General features: G+C 34.5%; 1 protein-coding gene across 12 annotated transcripts in view; it reads left to right on the forward strand.

Moving 5' to 3' along the window:
* Positions 1–22,895, forward strand: part of LOC124188031 (actin-binding LIM protein 2) — a 36,629-nt gene that overhangs the window by 6,084 nt on the left and 7,650 nt on the right. For 4 of the 12 annotated variants that reach the window (XM_046580344.1, XM_046580298.1, XM_046580312.1 and 1 more), the window contains exons 2-12: positions 1,342–1,502; positions 1,750–1,915; positions 5,479–5,713; positions 5,884–6,205; positions 10,080–10,151; positions 10,894–11,077; positions 11,357–11,622; positions 12,833–13,094; positions 14,129–14,215; positions 17,231–17,331; positions 20,673–20,742. In XM_046580344.1, the coding sequence (XP_046436300.1) occupies positions 1,342–1,502; positions 1,750–1,915; positions 5,479–5,713; positions 5,884–6,205; positions 10,080–10,151; positions 10,894–11,077; positions 11,357–11,622; positions 12,833–13,094; positions 14,129–14,215; positions 17,231–17,331; positions 20,673–20,742 (1,926 nt within the window). Of the gene's footprint in view, positions 1–1,341; positions 1,503–1,749; positions 1,916–5,478; positions 5,714–5,883; positions 6,206–10,079; positions 10,152–10,893; positions 11,078–11,356; positions 11,623–12,832; positions 13,095–14,128; positions 14,216–17,230; positions 17,332–19,318; positions 19,813–20,055; positions 20,154–20,672; positions 20,743–22,895 lie in introns of those variants that run through there. The other 8 variants (XM_046580307.1, XM_046580324.1, XM_046580360.1 and 5 more) reach the window with 5 other exon arrangements.

Genomic DNA, 22,895 nt, shown 5'->3' on the forward strand with positions numbered 1-22,895 from the left:
GACCACAATAAACAAAACACACTCATAATTTGGAAAACCAACTTCTTGAAAGTCATTACTACTTGAACTTTAATTTGTGAAAAAACCAAGTTTGATTTGCGAAAGGTAGTTTGCTAAATGTGACATAGTACGTAAATAATTTACTGCTTTCAATAAATGTGTATTGTTACACGCAGTATTTTGTCAAGTAGTACGCACTTGTCACAAATTTTATAATTTTATTAATGTAAATGCTTCAATTAAGTCCGCATTATCCACTGATGTTTTCTTGGTAACATTTAGTCAGGATAACTTACGGTTAGGTTATAGCATTAAATGATTTGTTATTGAAGTATACCGTGGGACTGTGAAGTATATATATTACGTGTCAAGACTCAATTTGCTGCTGAATGTTTCCTGCACTTTAGTAGATAACTGTCAGACGATAGACTGAAGAATTCAGTCAGCGCATGAGATTTTCTGTGCATTCAATGTGCCTAGTTATTGTAGACCAGGAAGTATAGGTAGGAGATCCAGCTTGGCTTATATATACATCGAGTAACTACATCCTATTCAAGAGTGTCAGCTCTGGGCAATATTCCCTGCAGCTTCAGGGGGCTAAGTGGGCCAAGTGTTCGGTGGTGAAATACATAGTTTATTGATCAACGAAGACTGCTGTGGTGCCTGGTCGATAATAGTACATTTACTGTCTGTCAATACATCAAACAAAGAAGGGTAACATTATTATCGGTATGGCAGTTAGCTGTATTGGCACTACAGATCGCTTACTGATCTACAATCGTTGATGTAGGTCTTTTTTCTTCTCGTTTCATTCATCAAGGCTATCGTGGAAAGTATAAATGCACTATTAAACACCCAAAAGATTGAATTTTGGAAACCAATGCTTCTATGTGGTGCTTCAATTTACTTCATTATTGATCCATTTGAAATATTACTAATATACTTCTTAAAGAAATACTTAAGTTTGTTGATTTTTCTATTGTTTTGTATGATGTTCATCATGACCTTATGTGAGGTCGACAAAGAAGTGTGTTGCTTCATCTCTATTCAAATAGGAAAATACTTAATCAATTCCAGACCCCGTGACTTACAAAATATCAATATTAGACCGTGAACATCATATTATCTATAATATCATATTTGAGGGTAGTAAAAAGGGTAGATCAAAAGTGAAAAGACAGTTTTCATTTTTTGCATAGAAATCCTTCTCTATTTGCAATAAATCTACTTAAATAAATGACAAATTTGTTCAATTAATTTACGTGTAGTAAATTGAGTTTTATACTACTATCAAACTACAGAAATTTTAAATTGTGATTTTTTATGAATTTTTTCTTCTAGGTAAAACTCTCTGCCAAGCTTGTAATAAGAAGTGTAGCGGAGAAGTTCTACGAGTGCAGGACAAGTACTTTCACATCGGTTGCTTCAAGTGTGCGCAGTGCAATTCCAGTTTAGCTCAGGGTGGATTTTTTGCTCGTGAAGGCTCCTACTATTGTACTAAGGTAACAATTAAGATCACAGTATTTAATATCATATGGTTTGCTATTGTCTATAAGTATTGTATTCTTGGATAAAATAATCATAGGTCGAAATCACTGCTGGTTCAAACATAAAATACTGCAAGGTTTAAATGTATGATTATGTGATTAAGAATATTGGTGATACATTAAAATGAAGTTAATGTAAAATAATTGAAACCGTGTATACAATGTTTAACTTGGTCACTTTTAATCATTTTTTTGTATATAGGATTATCGCGAGCGCTGGGGCACTAAGTGTGCTGGTTGTGGCGAGTATGTTGAAGGTGATGTTGTAACTGCTGGAGAAAAACACGCATTTCATCCTAACTGCTTCCACTGTCAACGATGCCGGCAACCATTGCTTGGCCAAGGAGCTAAGGTCACATTGGTACAAGGTATGCCAAGCTATTCACTCCTCCAGCAGTTTTAATTATAAAGAATTAAGTTTCTGGTGGCATGATATGTAAAATACATAAATTCATAATTTGTACCTGCCTCTTGTGGCCTTATAATTGGTCAGTTGATAAACAACTGGCAATGCAGTAACTACGGATTATGAAGCCTGGGGCTGATCAAAATGCCAGCACTCCAACTCTAAAAATGACAATAAAACTTAGTCCGTACGCCAAGTACGTTTGAGTATGGAAAACAAGATCATTCGATAGATCATTTTAGGGTAATTCCGGGTGAGATGGCCATAGGTGAGAGATGGCCCACAGTATTGTCCAATATAGTAAAGTACATAAGAAACTATACTGTGAGCCATCTCTTACCTATGGTCATCTCACCCGGAATTACTCTACATTTAGTTTTTTTGTTAGTAGTTTTCTGATACGAGAAACCCAGATCTAAAATATTTTTTTTCTTAAAATTTCCGCTTTTCCGTTGTAAACAATTTCACTGCTTATGTTGCGATAGTAACTAAACTACGAGTGCTATTGAAAGAATATTTAAAACAAAACATGTTTTACTTGAAATTTTCCGTGAAATTGGTTTTACACATGGTGTAAGTATACAGGGTGTGCTCTAAACGGAGATAGGTACGCATCAGTAGTCGAGCGTGCATCAACAAGATGGCGCTAACCGCTGCCCTGCTGTGTACTCGGTTGCCTACATGTCGGCGGTCACATCTCGCGAACGCGACTTCGGAGACTACATGTTCCTTGGGTTAATTTTTACATACCTCGACTGCCTCTATATTCCCTATCAGTTTGGTCACTAGATGCTGGGTTACCCTGTATAATTACACCATGGTTTCATACATTTTTTTGTTTTTCTTTTTACCCTCAATAGTTAGTGATTCAATTTATCTTGATTGTTGACTGCAGTCTGAAGGAGAATAACGACTATAATAGTCAGTTGTTGTACGAAATATTTATTTCTCTTCTGATGATTATCATATATTTTGGACTTCTAACAATCAACATGTAGTTGTTCATGGTTGGTGTAACAGCTGCGAAATGAATTCAGAACGTATTTCTCTACTGTCGAAAAACGTCAGGAAAAAAATAAATATTTCGTTTAACAACTGACCGTTATGCCTGTTATTCTCCTTTACACTTGCTAGTTATTGAAATATTTGAAATCGAAATTTATATTTCTATATGCTTTCCTTTCTTCACTTTGTCATTCATACTGCTACTGAATGTTTTATCATTATTATGTAGGTAACTAATAAAGATAGGAAAAAAGTGAGCAAAACGATATTTATTAAAATTCTATTAATAAAGACCAAAATTTTAAGTATGCACCTTTTTGGATTTATCAGTTTATCCGTTCAGCACTTACAGTTGAACCACTATAGCACTATAAATAATTAAACATTTATAACAAAGAAACGGGCCATTTGCAGAGAAAACAAGTCTTAGATTTGAACATTCAATTTGGACATCATTTATAGAACAACTTGTTCTTATTATGTTGAATGCAGTAGCGAAAATATTTTTTTGCAACACCTGCATGGAAAGTCCATTTTTATGCACCATTTACAAGCACCGAAAGTAGTCTTTTATACACATGTGCGGGAAAAACTTTCGCGCATTGCTAGGGGTGTCAGAAAAAAACCTTCGCACATTGCCGGCGGTATAAGATAAACCTTCGCACATTGCTAGCGGTGTACGAAAAAGACGGTTCGCGCGGTCTGTTAGAAGTCCGCTTTTCCAAGGTTTTCGGACTTTTTGATACTTTGACTGGTTTCATTTTATTATGTCGGACTTTCCATTACAGGTGTAACAAAAAATAGAGTTCGATACACGTGCGAAAGTTGGCAATACATATCTCGCGTGAATGCGCCACACTCGCCCTTCAACTCGTCTACGGGCTCGTGCTGCGCCTTCACGCTTGTGCGGGCATTGCCACCTTCGCGCACTAGTATCAAAAAACACTATTGTTGATTTCGTTTCAAAAAACCTGCAAAAAAGAAGCAACTAGTAGTAATGTCACCACGTGATCCAGTCTGTTAGTTTAGAATCCCATAGCCTTAGTGCCTTTGCACCAACTGTAAGTACAGGGCATCCGAGTGTGTTAGCTAGTTCTACTTCATACCTATATATTGTACATACAGAAAATACATTTTGAGTTGTTAACGGTACCAGGCTAATCATATTTTTTTTTTTTACCCTGGAGAAACAGTGCCCCCTGCAAAAGAGCACCGTGCTTGCTGGCCTTTAGCTATGGTCCTAATTGATTGGCATACTGATTATCGGTAGCTGCATTACCTTTCTAATGCTAAAGAATTAAAACCAGTTATTGCACTCTTCATATATTAGTTGGGAAATGAGTTAACGAAATAAAAATTGTGGAAGTGTAATAGAGTTTGTCTATTCAGTTCAGTTCTTGGGTAATTTGAAATGCTCAATACTTTCGAGGCACTTGGCAACATTCATTTGGTATATGGGAAAGTGCTATACAATTGCAGGATAGCTGTGCGTCTTTACTAGGAAAGATTTCCCAACAGACTTCACCTTTGTTTGCACATTTTCAAAGGATTCGGTCAACGAATCTCTGAAGTCAAACAAATGGAATTGATGTATTAGTAGACATGCGTGCGCGGTAGAATTTCAAATGAATTTGCTCGACTGTCTGGCTGCAGAGCCTACCTGCGGGCATTGGTTCTGAACCCCTTTTGACGGGCTACCTGACCACGGGTTACCTGTTAAACATATCTTGTCTTGGCAACCCCTATAACCTTTTAAAGTTTGATATCACTACTCTGAAATACCTTGTATAACGAAGAAGATTTATCTTGACCTTGGAGATTTGTTGATTAAAGTTATTCTTGGATATGAAGGTCACAACTCAAAACACTTTTTATCGTGTTAACGTTTCGGCCCTGGTGGGGGCCCTCCTCAGAACAATTTTATTTAAAATATCTCATATGTGATAACACTTCCAATTAATTAATGCGTGTTGATAATTAAAAATAAATAGAACAAATAGGCAAAAAACGAACGAAAACGAAACACACTACGTTGGCGACACGTAACTCCCACGAATTCATATTTATGGTTTGTTTGTTAAAAGAATTAAAATGCACAGCCGTTATGGTTGAGTCAGAGCACTTAAGAACGGTGGAACGTCTAGTGTGTAGTGGGAAGAGGAGTATACCTTGTATAACAGTTGGAACAAACGTGTACATGAGTCAAAATGCATCTAGCATGATAGCAATTTCAATAGTATTTCAACATAGTATATACAAAATCATTTTTTATGCAGAACGAAAATGTTTCACGAGCATGAAACAGTTTAGTTAATTTAATGTGATATTACACTTGAAAGGATTGTCACATGCGCCTTTTTTGTACCATAATATCCTGTTGTGCACTCTATATCATTAATTTCTTGGCTTATCCACCGAAAAAACTGCTATTTATTCATATTCAATAATTATGCTTTTCCTTAAACCATAAATATTTCTTCACAAATTCAAAGTAATATGTGAAAATTATTTTTACCAAAGGGCAAGCATTGTGTCATCGATGCGTCAGTATACCGGTACGGGAGGCTTCTACTCCAATAAATAACAGTGGACCCCCGCCAGGACTAGAAAGCCAGATTGATCCAGGTGCCTGCGCTGGGTGTAGACAGCAGTTACGAGAGGGTCAAGCTTTGGTAGCCTTGGATCGGCAGTGGCACGTTTGGTGCTTCAAGTGTCATAGTTGTGATACTGTATTGCACGGAGAATACATGGGCAAGTATGTATCGATTAGTCTTTTACCATCATTTCAATTTAACTGAACAGTCCGAAGATTAGATAACGTAGATTAAATTTCACTTTATTTCGTTGACGTGGAAGGAAATGTACACAGTATTTCTGAGTTTTTACAACATCTGAGAGTCTTTTTTCATTTCGATATCTAATTAGGGATGGGGTACCGTACTGTGAAAAAGATTACCAGAAGCAGTTTGGAGTCAAGTGTGCTTACTGCAGTCGATATATAAGTGGAAAAGTATTACAAGCTGGTGAAAATCATCACTTTCATCCAACATGCGCGAGATGTACGAAATGTGGAGATCCTTTTGGGGACGGAGAAGAGATGTACTTGCAAGGCGGTGCTATTTGGCATCCCCGTTGTGGACCTGGACCTACTGGCTCTAATGGCATTATTAATGGTCATGCAGAGAACCACGTTCATACTCCACATAGAGATTCAGAACGCATTTGCAGTAGTGCTTCAGAGATGCAGGTAAGTTGTTTTATTCTGTCGAGTTTTTCAGCTGTAGAGTCTTATCCAAATTCGAATAATTGAATTATGATTATCTAACCATCTGAAGGGTCCCAAGTAAAGTTTTAAGATTTATTTCTAAGAACGCATTTTACATTACGCTAAGTGTACAAGTTTTTACTTGTTATTGAGTTTGAAAAGCAAAGGGCCTAGCCGGGGTTGCACATGAAACATGCCCCTGAACCGATGTGGATTTACTATACGCCACATTTTACAGCTACCTCAAAAACCTGGTTTGCCCAAGTTTAAAACCTCTATCTATATTATTACGCTGGAAACTCGGAATAACGTGGATTTCCGTTTTTTCGCAATTACTACGCCATTTTTACTGTAAAAAATATGAAAAAAATTTTCGCAAGATATCGAACATTAGATAAATAAGAAATTGTTGCTGCGCGAAAATTATAAGGCCTGCAAAGGTATTAAGTAGAATTTTCGAAACCGAGCAGGTCAATCCTGTTATCAATGATGATAGTGATGAAGACTGAATACATTATGTTGTACACATTTTTTACATTATGTAATTTCAAATCTGTTTAATATACTTCTCAAACAGATCAAAAATTATTAAAGCTAAAATATTATAAAACCAAAAATGAATTTGTTCATTCATTCAGTAAATAAGGGAATAGTTTAACTATGTGAAAGAATCATGAGATCACGAAAATGTGTCCCCCAGATGATTGAGTTGACATTGAGTTACTTTTCCCCCAAAAAACCATTGAAAAATTAGTTTTTGATTTTTTTAACAATGGCGCACCTTTCCGAAAAATCTGAAAAAATTACAGAAAATCAAAAATAACGCAATGAACATACTGTAAAAAAAGAAGCTAGTCACTCTTCAAACTTAATGAGAGATCGACAATTTAAACCTCAAAAGATTTTTCACAGCTCGAATTTGGTCCGAAAAATATTCGAAAAAATTCTGGAGTATGTACATCGATATCCGCCAGATCTTCAATTTTTTTTCATATTTTTTACAGTAAAAATGGCGTAGTAATCGCGAAAAAACGGAAATCCACGTTATTCTGAGTTTCCAGCGTAATAATATAGATAGGGGTTTTAAATTTGGGCGAACCAGGTTTTTGAAGTAGCTCTAAAATGTGTCGTATAGTAAATCCACATCGGTTCACGGGCATATTTCATATGCAACCCCGGCTAGGCCCTTTTCGTAAATGAATTGCATCTGATGCGAGTAATTCATACTGCTTGTTATTTTTCTTTAAAATCTTGAAAGGGCATCTGACTAATACATAAAATCGGTATTCTTCTATAATAATGTATAATCGATGTTATCCCATAAAAATTTACACATAAAAACAGAAACGTCGAATTCCGATTATACCATTTTTTAAATTGTTACTCATTTATATGAGAATATTGGCGTAAAACCTGACATCACATTTTGAAAAATGCTAACCCTACTTTTGCAGTAGTTCGTATTCATTTTCGAGTTCTAACGAGTACTAAAGATTTCAAGTCACGCGCTATTCATAATATCTCAAATATGTTACTGAATCATTTTATTTGAAGATTTAATACTTTTTCTTAGTTCGAGGTCCGTATATACAACAATTTGGGCGATGCAACTGCGTACAAACGGAGTATAAATGATTGCAAGAAAAATATATACTTTTTAAAAGTCGTGCGTAATGTTCATATACATGGTATCCCATTTTAAAAAACATGATCAGTCATAATAGAAAATAATTGTTTTAAGAAAAAGTGTTTTATCTAAAACTTGTATGGTTTTGAGGGGAATGTTAAATAATGCAATGAGTTGAAAGCCAGGTGACCCATCTTTCGAGAAATTTCAATCACGTTGTTGATGAAAACTGATTTTGCCCTCTAATAAAACTTGTAGCTAATAACAAAATAAATCATGACGTTATTGAATTTTGTCATTCAGGCGATTTTTCTCTAACTCATAGTGCATAGAAATTGCGTAGCGTCTCGAGGTTGCATTGCATTTGAAGAACACATGCCCGAGTGTGTGTGTGTAGACAGTCGAAGGTGAGAACCATGAGTTGGCCAGTACCATGGTATTGGATGATTCCAAACTTTCTTCAGTATGTACGTGTTAAATTATAAATTTACCAAGTGTTTGAAGATATTGCAAATGCGGCGCATCCTCGAGCCACTACCAAAATTTGAAATGCTATAACTCAGCAAAAAATCGTCTAAATAACAAGATTCAAAACCATCTGAATATTTGAATTTCTTTTTATTTTAAAAAGCAAAGCTCATCAAAAATTTTTGATTGTGGTGCTACTTTGCCTCGAACTCATAGCACTATTTAGGGTCCTCTTCAAATCGTACAAATTTTATATGAAACCTTTTACGATATGACCATTATCTTCGGATATACATATATGACCATTTTCTTTAAGATGGGACACTGGGTATAAGTAGGCTAAGTTTGTTTATTTGGTTTTTCACATAGTCGGGCACCTTTGATATCATTCTTAATTCTATTTAAGAAGAAATCGGACCAAACTTGAGTCAGTCAGAATTTAATGAGAAAATTATATTTTTGACCTTACGTAATTGAAATTTTCGTCTTGTTACTCATTTTTCCACAGTCTACGTTGTACATTGTCTAAAAAGTAGAGATCAGGCTTGAAAATGAGATGCTATTTGATTGGAATTCCATATCACATTGTAACGAAATTGGCATCCGAAACCAGTGAAATATCACCTGAGCCGATATTTCTAATCTCGTTTTCGTCCGTTGATACGCATCTGAATGCACGTAAAAAAATGCAATACCATCCACAAAGTCTTTTCCGATAGTCTACTGTTTAAATAAAAAATTGTGAAAATTAGGAAGGGTAAGATTGGAGGTTGGCACATTCAGCGCGAGATGCCCCTCACACCACGTGACATTGAATATATACATGACATTTGAATACATTTTTAATATTGGAATCTGGGAATTTGGGAATTTGCGACATTGTAGGATACCAAGTATTGGCGAAAGATATGGCTTTTGTATTTAAAACTGCTAACTTAAATTTTCGAAAGTTGTAAGAGTCATGTGTCCTCTCAGAGGATCATTTCTTATAATTTTTGTGGGTACCAGTACAAGATAAGTGAGAACACAAAAGTTCACTCGCATTGTAAATCATTGTAAATGGAAACTACTTACTTATTCCTAGACATCTGATATTTCTCAGCTGTCAAACGGGATCTATTTTTAGTTGATAATGCACGAGCAATTCCCACTTAAAGGAAGTATGTGTTCATAGTCTGCAGGCACCATCATTGATTTGAATCGATATAATATACCAACTGAATCACAAGATGAATGACACAAATAATGAGACTTTTAAATATCGTTTCGTGACCTTGAAGTTTGTAAAGTTATGCCACTAACCTTTCAAGGTGTACATAATGAGGGAAAACAAAAAATTAACATAGAATTTGTCATTTCAGTACTTACACTTTTCATTTGTTACCCCCTCAACATTTCAGTCTCAAAGTAGTTGTATTTAATGTTTATATTTTCTTCCATTCCTGTAACGAATTTTAACTTTAATACGTATCCATCATTTTATAGACAATTTAAGATAATACAGCCAGTTTCGAGTGCGCATTATCATTTACAGTAAAATTTTCAATCTATGTATTACTAATATCAGAATAGAAATGAAGTCAATCATATATTCACAATGATTTACAGATAGCTGTGCTTAACTAACGATATAACACACTATTTTTATTCCTTTGCACGCTTTGAATATTAATGACCATCTTTATACCGAATATCATTTTATGAGTTATTTTACTGCTTTGTTAAGTGTTATTTATTTTTCTGCACGGATGTTGTGTGTAGTTTTCAATACGGTCACGCACACCAAGTCTCAATGGATCCCTGTACAGCCCTTACAACAGCCTGAGTCGCAAGGTATGGTAAATTTTTTTTGCACTGCATACGATCCACGAAATATAAAAGTTGATTTTGTGATAATAATTATACAATGCAATGAAAACAATACTTGCATTAGCTTTTCAACTATTAAACGATGTTTGTCATTTTTTTCCATAATTTTCATTTTTAACATTTTTCTATAAATATTTTTTTGTCTGCCTTTGTACTGATAACGCTATACTTTTTCCTTTTTGATGAATAGTAACGCGAAAAAGACTGTTTTTTTCTGCTTGTTTTCAATTTATTATAAAATTATTTCCATGGTACTGGAATCTTATGCTTTGAAATCCTGTAATTAAATACATAGCAATTGAAGTAAGATTCACAAACTGCATAGTTGAATAGTTAAGCTCTAAGAGATTCATATAATATACAACAACAAATGTACTGCATTGCTTTTGATAAACAAATTAGAAAACTTACAGTATACGATCAGTTTCGATGTTGAATAGCTTCTCCAAAACTACTTTTGTTCAAAATATATACCTTCAAATGTATAATACAAATGTCAGCCTACAATCATCTGAAATGTTTATGGATAAATAGATATGTCTAAAAAATTCGAAGAACTCGAGTATGTCAGGGTTATGAGTGATGCCATTGATCTAATATACATTAATTTGACATTTTATAAGACCAAAAAATTTATTCCATTCTTCTCGTAAGAAAAAGAAAGGCTGCGGGAACTCTAATTAATTATTATTGATGTTAATTATAGTACTATCCAACAAGAACTGGCAGTCCGGGATTGATCTTGAGAGAATACGGAAGAGGTGGTGAGGATGTATCTAGGATTTGTACATATTCTTATCTCACAGAGACACCGAGCCAAGGATACTTGAGGCGACCAATTCAGCCATATGATAAACCACCCACCAGCCCTCACTTCCATAGACCTAGTTGTAAGTGTTTGACGACATCTAGATACAGATTATAATTCAATATTTGTATCTATGTTCGAATAAAAATGACGTCCTTAATTCTACTGATAAAGCACAAAACAGAATGGTTTTTGAAAATATTGAATATCGTACGATGCAAAATTACTCTAGAGAGAGCATAAAAAGAGATGATTCAATCAATGTTGAAATGAAATAAAAACTAGTAACTAAACCCAATGAATCATCAGCAATGAAGAGGTTGTCGATAAAACTGTCAAATTAATGTAATGTTGTTTGCAGCTTCAAGATCAATAAGAAGTAGTGGCGGGCGCAGCAGCCGTTCTGGAATGCGTGCATTGGTTGATGCACTCAGTGACGCAAGACCCAAGTCACCTGCAGCAGTGAGTCAAGCGGACAATGAGGAGCCAATTGAATTGGCTCATTTTCCTGATGCGATGAGGCCACCACCAGGAACACAACCTCCTATTGAAAGAGACGATTTCCCTGCTCCACCATATCCTTATACTGATCCGGAAAGGCGCAGGCGTTGGTCTGATACCTACAAAGTAAGTTATGGGGAGAGTATTTTTACAACTTGTCGTTTTAGTCATAGTCAAACGTCACAAAAGGTGAGGTCATATTGAAAATGAATCACGATCTACAGACATCGATCTTTGCTGCGTATTTTGATATGTATATACTAGGTGAGTTGAAAAAACAAATGTCAACAATCTCCTGGTTTTAAAAAATACGTCAATGAATGTATTTTTAAATCGATGTTAAAAACTGTAATTAAATAAGATCAACATAATTGATGCAATGCTTTCTGGTTACCTCTAGCACTTCTATTTGACTGTCCAATCAATTCTTACTTATGATTTATAATTTTTTGGAGTAATGTCAATATTTATGGGAAGAAATTAGCATCCAAAATGGTAGTGTAACAACAAGAGGGTTGAGTGTAATGTTTCAGTATGATATTGATAATTTGAAATTACCCATGATGTTTTACTTCACCTACAACTAAAACTAATAGACAAGCTGTAAGAACGGAATTTTTTAATGGCACTGTATATTGCCTCTAAGGAGAGATATAACAAGATTGAAATTGCTAAGATCAGCATTTCTCTATGGAACTAATAATAAATCGATATTCGGTTTCTTACTTTTGGGCCTTCAAAGGTGAGAACAATATTTCTATTCATACAACCATTCCAGCAACTATTCATAGTAAAATAACTTTCGCTTCTAATTTTTTTGACGTGTTTTTGTCAGTAAAAGTTTGTAAACAGTAAGAAGGAAAAATCAGCTCACTCCGGGTCTAAGCTTGAAAATTTTTATACATAATGCAGGATTTTTCAGAATTTTTTTAAATTTATAATTTTGGTCGGTCGATAAAATCGTTTCTAAAAATTGTAGAAAATTCAAATTGAGTCGAAAAAAAAAATTAATAAAAAACTGAGTATCTTTCAAACTGAGAACAATCATAGAAAAAATCGCGCACCAAATCTAACAGGTCAAGGGTAAAACCCAGGTTGAATTGTCGTGGAATGCCTCATATATAAATAACAGAGATGAGAGGGTCTGGTTTCCTATCAAGAAGCAGCATCTAATTACTTTTGTAGTCAACTAACATTCTTTTCTAAGTAATAAATTTTTGGTGCATAGAGTGATCTGTAAAACTACCATAACATATCACCACAAAATTAAAAACTTTGTTTTGTTTTGTCAGGAAGTGGTAGTGGATAATGTAATACTGTTTTAAAAATGTTGCAGGGTGTACCAGTCTCGGATGACGAAGATGAGGTGGATAACAAGGGATATATCCAAGAAGCTGAGCAAAAATTGAAGAAGGAGCAGGCTGAGTTGAGCAAAATTGATACAGGAATAGCCAAAGTCTTTTTGCAGGACCGTGAAAAAGATAGGGAAAATTTACGACATAGAGCAGCAAATGTCGACCCAAGGAATGCTTCGAGAACACCTTCTGCTGCTCGAGAACCGGCTTATCGGTTACGTTACGAAAGTCCTGTTGGCGCTTGTGAGTTTCTTTTGAATATTCAGTGTCTGCCTAAAAAATTTGACCCATTTTCGAAGTAAAGCATATTTGAGCCCACTAAGGATTTTGTCTCCTTTCTTCCTTCTTAAAGTAAGAATGAAACAAATGAAATAGTGCGTACGCGCAACAATCCTTGAGTCTGTAAGCAGGTTAACACTATTTAAGTTTACAGTTACTTTCATTGAGATAAATTTCTAGAAACGAATTGGTATTAATCATTTCCAGTTCTTACTTCTCAATTTTCTTGTTTTTCAGTGCTGCATTGCACGGATCGGAAAGTGTAGAATCTGTTACATTCGTTCATTATTTAACGAGATTCATTAATTTATCTTCTATATCTTTATAGCAGAAGTTTGTAAACATCTCCAACGGAATATGTCTTAATTTCATTTTCAAAATACATCTGATACCTTGAATTGTTTATTATAAATTCGAAATAACTGAGCAATCTTAATAAATTGAATCATACTGTCATTTATAAAAATTGAAAAATTTCAAAACTATTGGGGACGCGTATCGCTGGTTGTTAGAGATATGATCTCTTAGTAAGAACTATAAATTTGTCAGGTAAGTCAGCTCAAAAAAAAAAAAAAAAGGAAAAAACAGTATATTGTGTTACAAATGTGGAAAGTGGGTGATTTTTAACAAGTGTGAAGTTTGCAACGTGTGCCAAGGCAAACGTTGCAATTACATGAGTCCGATACCACCCATCCGCACGTGTAACACGCTCTTTTTTGCAACGGTTGTGAACGAAAGTTTGTTCCGAAGAGTACCGAAGGTAGGGGTTAGGTAACTTATGATCAATGACGGTGCGTAAAATTCTTTCATTCGAAAGTGCGCATGCGCCACAGAAAGCCCTAGTGTGTATAATACAGTATTTTAATTTCTCGCATGCACCAACGTTGTTTTGCCCCACTTTTTGAATATGGGGCACATTACTCACGCTCTACAGGCTTCATAAATCGGACTTTCCAAACATCTGTTGTATCAACTAATATTTATAATACATTTTCCAGCACCTTCGAGGAATATAGATCACGCTCGTCCATGGGAGGATGAAGATGGTGTTAGTTACAGATCTAGTGTCGGGCCTAGTTACAATGGTGAGTTTTATAAACAGAAATAATAGCTAAAAATATACTGATAATCATGTGTTTAACCATCAACATATTATCATCTCATACATGTCCACACGTTCGCACATGACACTAACAACTCACTTTATTATTGGATGTTTTATAACTGAAAGTCAGAGGTATTGTTAACTAGCAAAATATGTTGTGTGTTACTCCAAATGATTTAAATGTTGGAAAAAAAAAAATGAATCAGAGAATATCGACAAAATTGTTATCTTGTGTGGCATGGTTATTGGAAAATTGTAAAAAGAGCAGAATATTCGGTCTACTTTGAGGTAGGTATGTGCCTTGGAGTTCGTAAAATGACGCAAAACAAGAAGAACTGAATTCGATGCATACCTCTGATGATCAGGCCGAGTGTAACGTTAAATATAGACATTCAACCATCGTAAGTTAACAATGCCTTTAAAAAGGCAGTAGGGTATTCAAAATGATACGTAGATGGTATTAGACCAAGTCCAGTAGCACGAAAAACCACGCAGGTACGCCCAGTAAAAACTCACAGGTGATGTATACCGCCTCTGCATGATATTTTGCTGTATTTGTAAAATCTAATTTCACTACGTAACAATGTACTCAGTTTTTACAGTCCTATTCACATTAAATCTTGTTATTTAGAATCAACAGTGTAGTAAGTTTTACGCATTATGGAGTAATCAGTTTCTATTCTAAATTGAAATCGGAATCGGCTCTTGACTTCCGATCTGTAAAAAGCATATTAATATCTAACTTGGCAATTTTATCAACGAAATCAATCAATTGTCATTATCAATAATACATTAGTGTTACAGGAAATTTGTTTTGGTGTATTTTAACCTTGAATAATTAAGTCGGTCAAAGAAGTTAGGGAAACAATTATTTTAAAATAACATTTTCAAATGTAACACTTGTATTAGTCGTTTTACGCTTTTACCACCATTCTTTGCTAGCACATCAGCAAACTTATTCTTTATTGTTCTATTCTTGTATCTGAATGTTTCATATGTTTGGAAACATTATCACACAGACGAAAAACATTTGTACTAGCATGCAGCATAACGATTCGCATGATAATGAAGTCTTTAAAATTTTTAGGAATTAAATATTTTCGGGTATTAAGGTTAATGCATTTCTGAAAGCAATAGTTTATCGTTGTTTTTCAATTGTCTGTTATGTCTGCAGAAAAACCATGAACAATAGAGATAAGGAGGCTGCACTTTGGTATTCAGAAATGTCAGTAGAATTTCTGCCGATGGTTATACTTTCGGCCTGGTGCAGACCGCTGTTAAGTTTCTGGGCAGTGATTAGCTTGTGGCCTAACACATTACACAAAGAAATTACGAAAGACTATAATACCAGATAGCAACTATAACAGCACCCAATCATTGCCTGGAAAACCAACAGCAATATCGTTACACTCAACGAAATTATACCTGTCTACTCACTGCAATTCTACAGATGATTTTCAGTGGCTACTTTCTATGGAGTTCGGCTTACTTGTTTCTATTTATCATGAAGAAAATTATCGTTTCATTATTTCACGCATATACAAAAGATTCAATTTTTAAATTACTTCATTTTGCTTTTTGAAATTTCTTGTCAGTCGATAGCCTATCTGCAATAGTTTCATGTACTTTTAATTTCATATCTCTTTTCACAATATGGTGGGGAAGAGTAAATTAAAGTCTTTAATCATATGTAAATCGACTGGAACTGACAACCAAAGCAGGGTGGCCACCCGTCTGGAAAACCGGGAAATGTCAGGGAATTTTGTATGTCAGGGAAAAGTCAGGGAAATGTCAGGGAATTGTCTGGTCGGTTAGGGACTTTTTATAGAACTCGCGGATTTCAAAAGCCTTGTCCATAAAATTGAGATGCTATCACCGCATCGTCCCAATTTTTCTTCTCTTCTTATTGACGATTATAAGCTTAGTTGTTGATTGTCACATGAATTCAGTAGTACGAGCAGACATCGGTCTGATTTATCTATGGCCATCACTGCGTGTGGAGATGCATGTTCACCGACGCCTAATAGTTTAGAAAAAACGAAGCCTCAGTTTTTTGGCAATATCTCAAACAGTAAAAGCGCTAGCGAAAATTTTAAAAAGATTCTTAAAAAGGAGGAAATTTCCAATAAAAAAGTACGAGCACTCGGAATTCTATCTTCAGTATTAGCAATTTTAATTTAACGCTGAACATAGGGCTCTGCGCAATTGTTAGGGCATAGACGCGCCGTGTCTAGACAGTACACCGCACAAAATAATTGTTCTGCTGTATTAAATATCAATTTAAAAATTTGGATAAGTTGTGGTGTATTTTTAAAACTTAAAAGAAAAATGTCCCGTTGGAAAAAAATTTTTAAGTATATTTTTCAAAAAGTTACACATTCGTTAATTAGTCATAATTCTTCGAACCTCGATTTTCATTGCAAAAAGCATAAATGTTCAAATAATAGCACTAAAAATATTTCGCTTCTCGGAGCCCCTTCTTAAATATATACTTAACAAGACCACGAAAATGGAAATTTTCATTTTTTGTTAACTTTCAAAAATCATAATGAACGAAATAAACAACTTTGAAAAACTTTTATAATTTTAATATATCTGGCCATACTTTACCTAGGTTACTGTAGGTTTTAGTGATTTCTGCACAAATTGTGCATCAAAATGTTAGGGAAAAAAAATGATTTTAGTCAGGGAAAACCGGGAAATGTCAGGGAATTCCGTGATCGGAATTGAGTGGGCCACCCTGCAAAGTGAAATCATTTAATTTCACTGTATTATTTAATACAAAATCACTTTGGTTTCTGTAATTACAATTATTTACACCAACGTATTTCGTGCTATCTCTTGGAGTATCTTTATAGACTCACTATAATAATTATTTTATGTTAACCGATTTTTTTCGTCCAATTTACTGTAAAATCTCTATGCGCTATATTTTGTGTACTGTTTTGTCTCTATCTGTGTTTTTGTGTTTGTGTTGTGTGTGTGCGGGCAACAGCTGGGAGATCTTCTGTTCGCTCCCCGGCTCCCAGAAATTATCCACCTCTTGGTACTCAGCGAGCATCTACTCTGCCATCAGCCAGTAGGCATTACCATTCGGTAAGTTTGTACATTCTTCACTAACCCTGTCACTGCGTGCAACTCGAAATACTTTGAAATTTACCTAATTGGAAATTGATCAAAAATCATATTGTAGGCGGGTATACTACAATTGGAACAATAAACTGAAATCATTTGATTGATGTAAAAGAAAGTGTTCAAAAAGTGTCAATTTTACCCAATGTGAAGAAATAGGTCTTATTATAGTAGTTTTGGAGTTTTAAGATGGTTGAGTCTAGAGGTCATAGTTGAATTGAATATAAGAAATGATGGAATATTCATGAAATTCATATTGCAGTGTTACAAGTAGCATTTTCGCTGACATTTATGACCTGTTTGCAGAAGTTATATTTAGGTTTGTAACCGAAAGTGTACAGATTCTTGGGTATATTAAAACCTACAAGAATCTGTATCATTGATACAATATAATTATTAAGAAATCAACATGTATACGTTAACGTGTAATTTACAGTCGCTCCTTTGTGAAAACATTATGTTTAAAATATTGCTAGTTCATTTATGATGAACTTTGACAGAATTTTTTGAAGTATGTTTTATTGTAGTAAGTCAAGAGTTTGTTGAGGAAATTCATACAAATCTGGTAAAGCCACTCTAAATTTTTATAAAATTGTGATTCAATGTACTTCCGCTAGATTGGCCTCAAATTATTATAATTTTTTTTTTTTTTCCCACTCCAATGATTTTTTGATTTTTACCAGTAGTTACTTTATTACCGTAGGGTTTACTGTTGCATTTTTCACATTAGGCAAATAATTAGCTTTTATCGAACCCTAGTATTGTTTTAAAAAATAGGTCATTGTTATCGCACCATTTTGTAGAATTGACACAAATTATTAATGTCTTCATTCAGGATTTGAGTAAACTTAAAAGAAAGTCTCGGTTGCAGCTGTGGCAGAGTTATAAAATAAGTATAGTTCAATTACATACTTACCACAGGATTAATGTAGTGTATAATAGCGCTATTTGGTTTAGATGCTGTAAATATAATAATTTCTCGACACTTATGCGAAATTTAAGTATACCTTGAGTCTTCTGTTAGTTTTGATACGTCGCATCCTGTAGCAGACCCATCATAGGCACTATGATGTATCTGAGCAGCCTGTGGCGCACCTACTGCAGCGCATGTTGTCTACGCCCATGGTAAGCTTGCTACAGGATGTCGAGTGTTAGACGTCACAGAAAACTCGCAGTATAATATACGTAGTTGTTTGACTCTGTAATTGAATTGCATTTACTCGCACATATGCATCCATAATTAAATAAATAAGAATCGGCATGTACGATTTGAGAAACTACGGTGCAAGGTAACGGAAAAAGAGTTGCAGTGTTCTAAACTTACATCCGTACAGATTATGACATTGTCGCTGTAAAAATTGATTATACCTTGCAATTTGTTAACGAACAATTTTGGTAATACGAAAATTACGACATTTTTTATTGAGCTCCTTCTATACAACCAAGGCCCTTGGCATTCCTGGTTTTACCGTGTCCCCTATAGTTTCCCCCGCCACTACGTGACGCCAGTAGTCACCTGCTCACAATGCTGGGTCTCCATTGGTTATGTGAACGTTGGAAACAACGCAGAGATCAGATTTGCGGGGGGCGGGAGGCATAGGGGGTGAAGCAGGTGACTATTAGCGCCTGGAACGTTAACGGGATGTCCTGCTATACGAGAACCTAGATGAGTGCCAGAGGCCTGATAAACCACCAATTTATATCATTACAAATGCAGTAAACTTTGTCCATTTGATTTAGTGGTGCCATATGTTACAGAATGTGGTATGTGTCAAAGGTAAATATACCCTCTAGATGTGCTAAGAGTCGATTTGAATATTTTCAGTACGATGTTGAGAAATTCAAATTACTGAAGAACCCTTGCGAACAGTGCGATTAAACCGAATCGATAACCCGTGCAACTTCTGCTATTACCTGCTCTGCCGATTTCAGTAATTCATGTGTGATACAGGTAGGCACGGAGCGGTGGGACAAATGATTCAAGGATGAATGGGCTGTATGCGCTGAATGAAAAGTTAGGAAATGAGCGGACATGTTTCTTATCTTTCCAACAATGTCAGGTGCGCCATTGATAGTGAACTCGAATGCAACAACATCTCTGCTATATTCTGAAAATGATTCTCAGTAAACTCGAGTAACATAAACTGTGATATCAACAATTTGCCAAACGCTTTTATAATTATAGAACATTGATAATGCCTAAAGTCTGGTGCTTTTATCTGATTCTAATGTTTTTGGACTAATTTTACTTCGTGACCATATTCCCACGAATACTGTGAAAAATATTGGAAAAGAACTGTGAAATCGTAGAAAACAAACTGTGAAATCTTACATTATAACATAGTTCAAATGCCTCAATGTGGTTGTTGAATTAACAAAAAAGTTAGCTACATATATAGGTGAAACATATTTGTATTACGTTTATTAAAAGTTTTACCATCCGAAGTCCTTATTGAGTTTGAAAACTCTATTTGTTGTTATTAAAGTTTATTGTTTTGAATGGATGCTTGGTATCCGTAAGTCGTTGTAAAAATTATATAAGAATCAAAAACACGAAAAGCTATTTTTAGATCTGAAGGAGTAAGTTTTCGTGATGCGTGTGAAATTGCGAACGTTGGGACATTTGTATGGGAGATTAGGAATGAAACGTTGTTAAAACTAATTGCTTCTTGTGGTGATTAAAACCAGTTGTGAGCTCTCTTCGACACATTCCGAAGCCGGGATATGGTCTGGCACCGCGAAGTCACACCTTTTCTTCAACTGGTGGTTCCGTTTCCGCCCTCCCCGTAAGTCGCAACGCCGCTATAAGGGGCCTCTACATTCAGATATTAATTGGGCAATCATTAGCTCAATTTTTACTTTTATTCTACGATACTCTAACCTGTTGCCTTCCTCATACTCCAATAATGCTGTTACAGAAAGTATTAGAATTCTACTATCTACCAACACAGTTATCCCTATGAGTAGGTATTATTTAGATGGTTGATTTGCATTATTAAACATTAATTCAGACACGACGTGCTTCATTATTTTATTTGAGCCTGAGGAAAACAACTTGAAGAATGTTGATTTTCTTTGCTACTGAAGTATCAGTAGTAAATATTTTATATTTCATGGAATATTTTGAGAGTCGAAACGAATGAATTATGTTTATTCTGAGAACCTCACCAAAAATATCTATGTACTCACACTTTGTGGCTAGAAGTCCTTTGAGCTACATGTAGCGTTACGTTTTTGAAAGTAAATAGCATGTGGATGACTTACATCAATTTTAATTGTTGATTGGTATTTTAATTGTTATTCAGGGTGACTATTCATTCAGTGGAATGGGCGATAAAACGCACAGCACAGATTTTTCGTCTGGGAAATCCGACAGTGAGTAAAAATTTTGAATTGTAATGATTTTTCAATTTTTCACTAATATTTTGGTTTCATATCTTTTACCAATTAAACTACTGTTATTTGAACTTCTAAAACAACTCATCTGACATTTCAAAATCTTGATACTGAAAATTTATTTACATGGGGTGATTGTGAGATTACTCAACAAGGGATTTATTGATTTTTTACTATTTTCCAGCACTGGGGAAAATGAATGTTTCGCTGATATAGTTGAGTAAAATTAATTTATTAAGTATTTGTGTAAAAAATCAAGGTCCCTGTACTATAGAAAATTACAAAAGCTATAAAATTCCGTAAGATGATTGATTGACCTTGCATAGAATATCCCACCTTGAACATGACAAATATCAAATTAGAATCTGTGTCTGACAATCAGTTTATCAAGATTTTACAAATGTCTGTCCCACTGTATTTATATTTGGAAATTACATGCTTTTATTCATTTATTTTGCTGAAACCTGACTGGCCAAAACCTTTACCTCTATAAAGCCTATAATGAAAAATTAAAATATTGGGCAGTCCAGAACTAGGAGCTAATTTAGTGCTAATTAAATGCCGTGACGCCGACTTTGGAGCTTGATCACTTATGGTGAAAACCGGTGAAAAATATAGGATAAGATTAATCCTCCACCGGCCAACATGGACGATATCGTCCACTCTGAGCTTCTCACTTATCCACATCTCGGTCATTTTTCATTGTTTAATAATTTCTACTAATTAACTAATTGAAAATTTCGTGATGCAAATTATTGAATTATCAAGTAGTAAATAAATGCTATAACGTCGATATAACATCTTCATTCCTTCAAAAATCGAGTTAATAATTTTTTTTTAAATAATGAATTCTCTTTCCGTTGAGGATAGCGATATTAAAAAAAAAAAAAAATAAGTCAAAAATTTTACCTCAAAATTTTATCTGATATGAAAAATAACGTTCCATGTATATCAAAATGTTGGTCACATACTCTTGAAAAAAAAGTTGACTTCAATCATAAATTTTACCATGGAAAGATGGTGTAATTATCGAATATATAAAAAAAATGTGAAACATGGATTAACCCTTACGGAATTCAACATATAAATGTAAAAATTTGTGCGCATTCCAGATAAACATTGAAAAAAATGTTCCATTACTGTTGGAGTGAAATTTTTGGATAATAAAAATGTTTGGATTTTAGAATTCTGACTCAATTGTTAATCAAATGCGGACATATTTTTGTTATCGAACAGTACATGTGCCATTTTATTAATTCTCACCCAGTGATCTGGCACAAATGGGGTATTCTAGTCTAGTACTTTCATGAAATCGCTGTTTTCTTCTCATTTTCTTATAGTACGTTGTATAGTATAAACATATTAAATAGCTCTTGAGTTTTATATTTTGATTTTTGATTATTGTTAATTTTCAACAATGTACAGTGGCAGCTTAATCTCACCATGACATCGCCACTGGTTTTGTTTATAAGGGATGGAGCTATAACATCAGGGTCACGGCACTTAATTAGCTCCTGGTTTTGGGCTAATATTTTAATTTTTCATTCGAGATGGTACTAGCTTTATAGAGGTAAAACATATTATAATTTAAAAAATGGTATTACATTTTATTCAAGAGATTTTTGCTTTTTAAATTAATTCAAATCTAACGAAATTTCTCTTCTTTGTCACCAAATTAATTTACATTATCTCATTATTATCTCTGTTCTCATAGCGTTTAATATTTTTAAAAGCTTGTATTAAAACTGTTCCATGCGTAGCAGATCAATGAGGCCTTGAACAACTGTTTTCAATTTTTGTATGATGGTAGTTCTTAAGGAATAACTTTATTGAGCCAATGCTAGACCTGGTATTACAAAATTCATCACAATATTTTTAATTGAAAACCTAAGTAAAATATTGTCAACAAATTGATATTCGTACAGTATTATTAATATTAGAAGAATTTTGCAGTATCCGGTCTCTGTTCTGACTTGAAAATCTAACTACTGAGAACTATTAGCATGCAAAATTGAAAAAATATTCTTTGCATGACCAATTCGATTTATGAAACGGTCCATTAAGTTTATATCTCGTTTAAGTATCAGATGTGGTACTTTATTATCACAGTTAAAATAACGAAAACAACAACA

The sequence above is a fragment of the Neodiprion fabricii genome, chromosome 1 (assembly GCF_021155785.1).
Source record: "Neodiprion fabricii isolate iyNeoFabr1 chromosome 1, iyNeoFabr1.1, whole genome shotgun sequence".
NCBI classification, from domain to species: domain Eukaryota; kingdom Metazoa; phylum Arthropoda; class Insecta; order Hymenoptera; family Diprionidae; genus Neodiprion; species Neodiprion fabricii.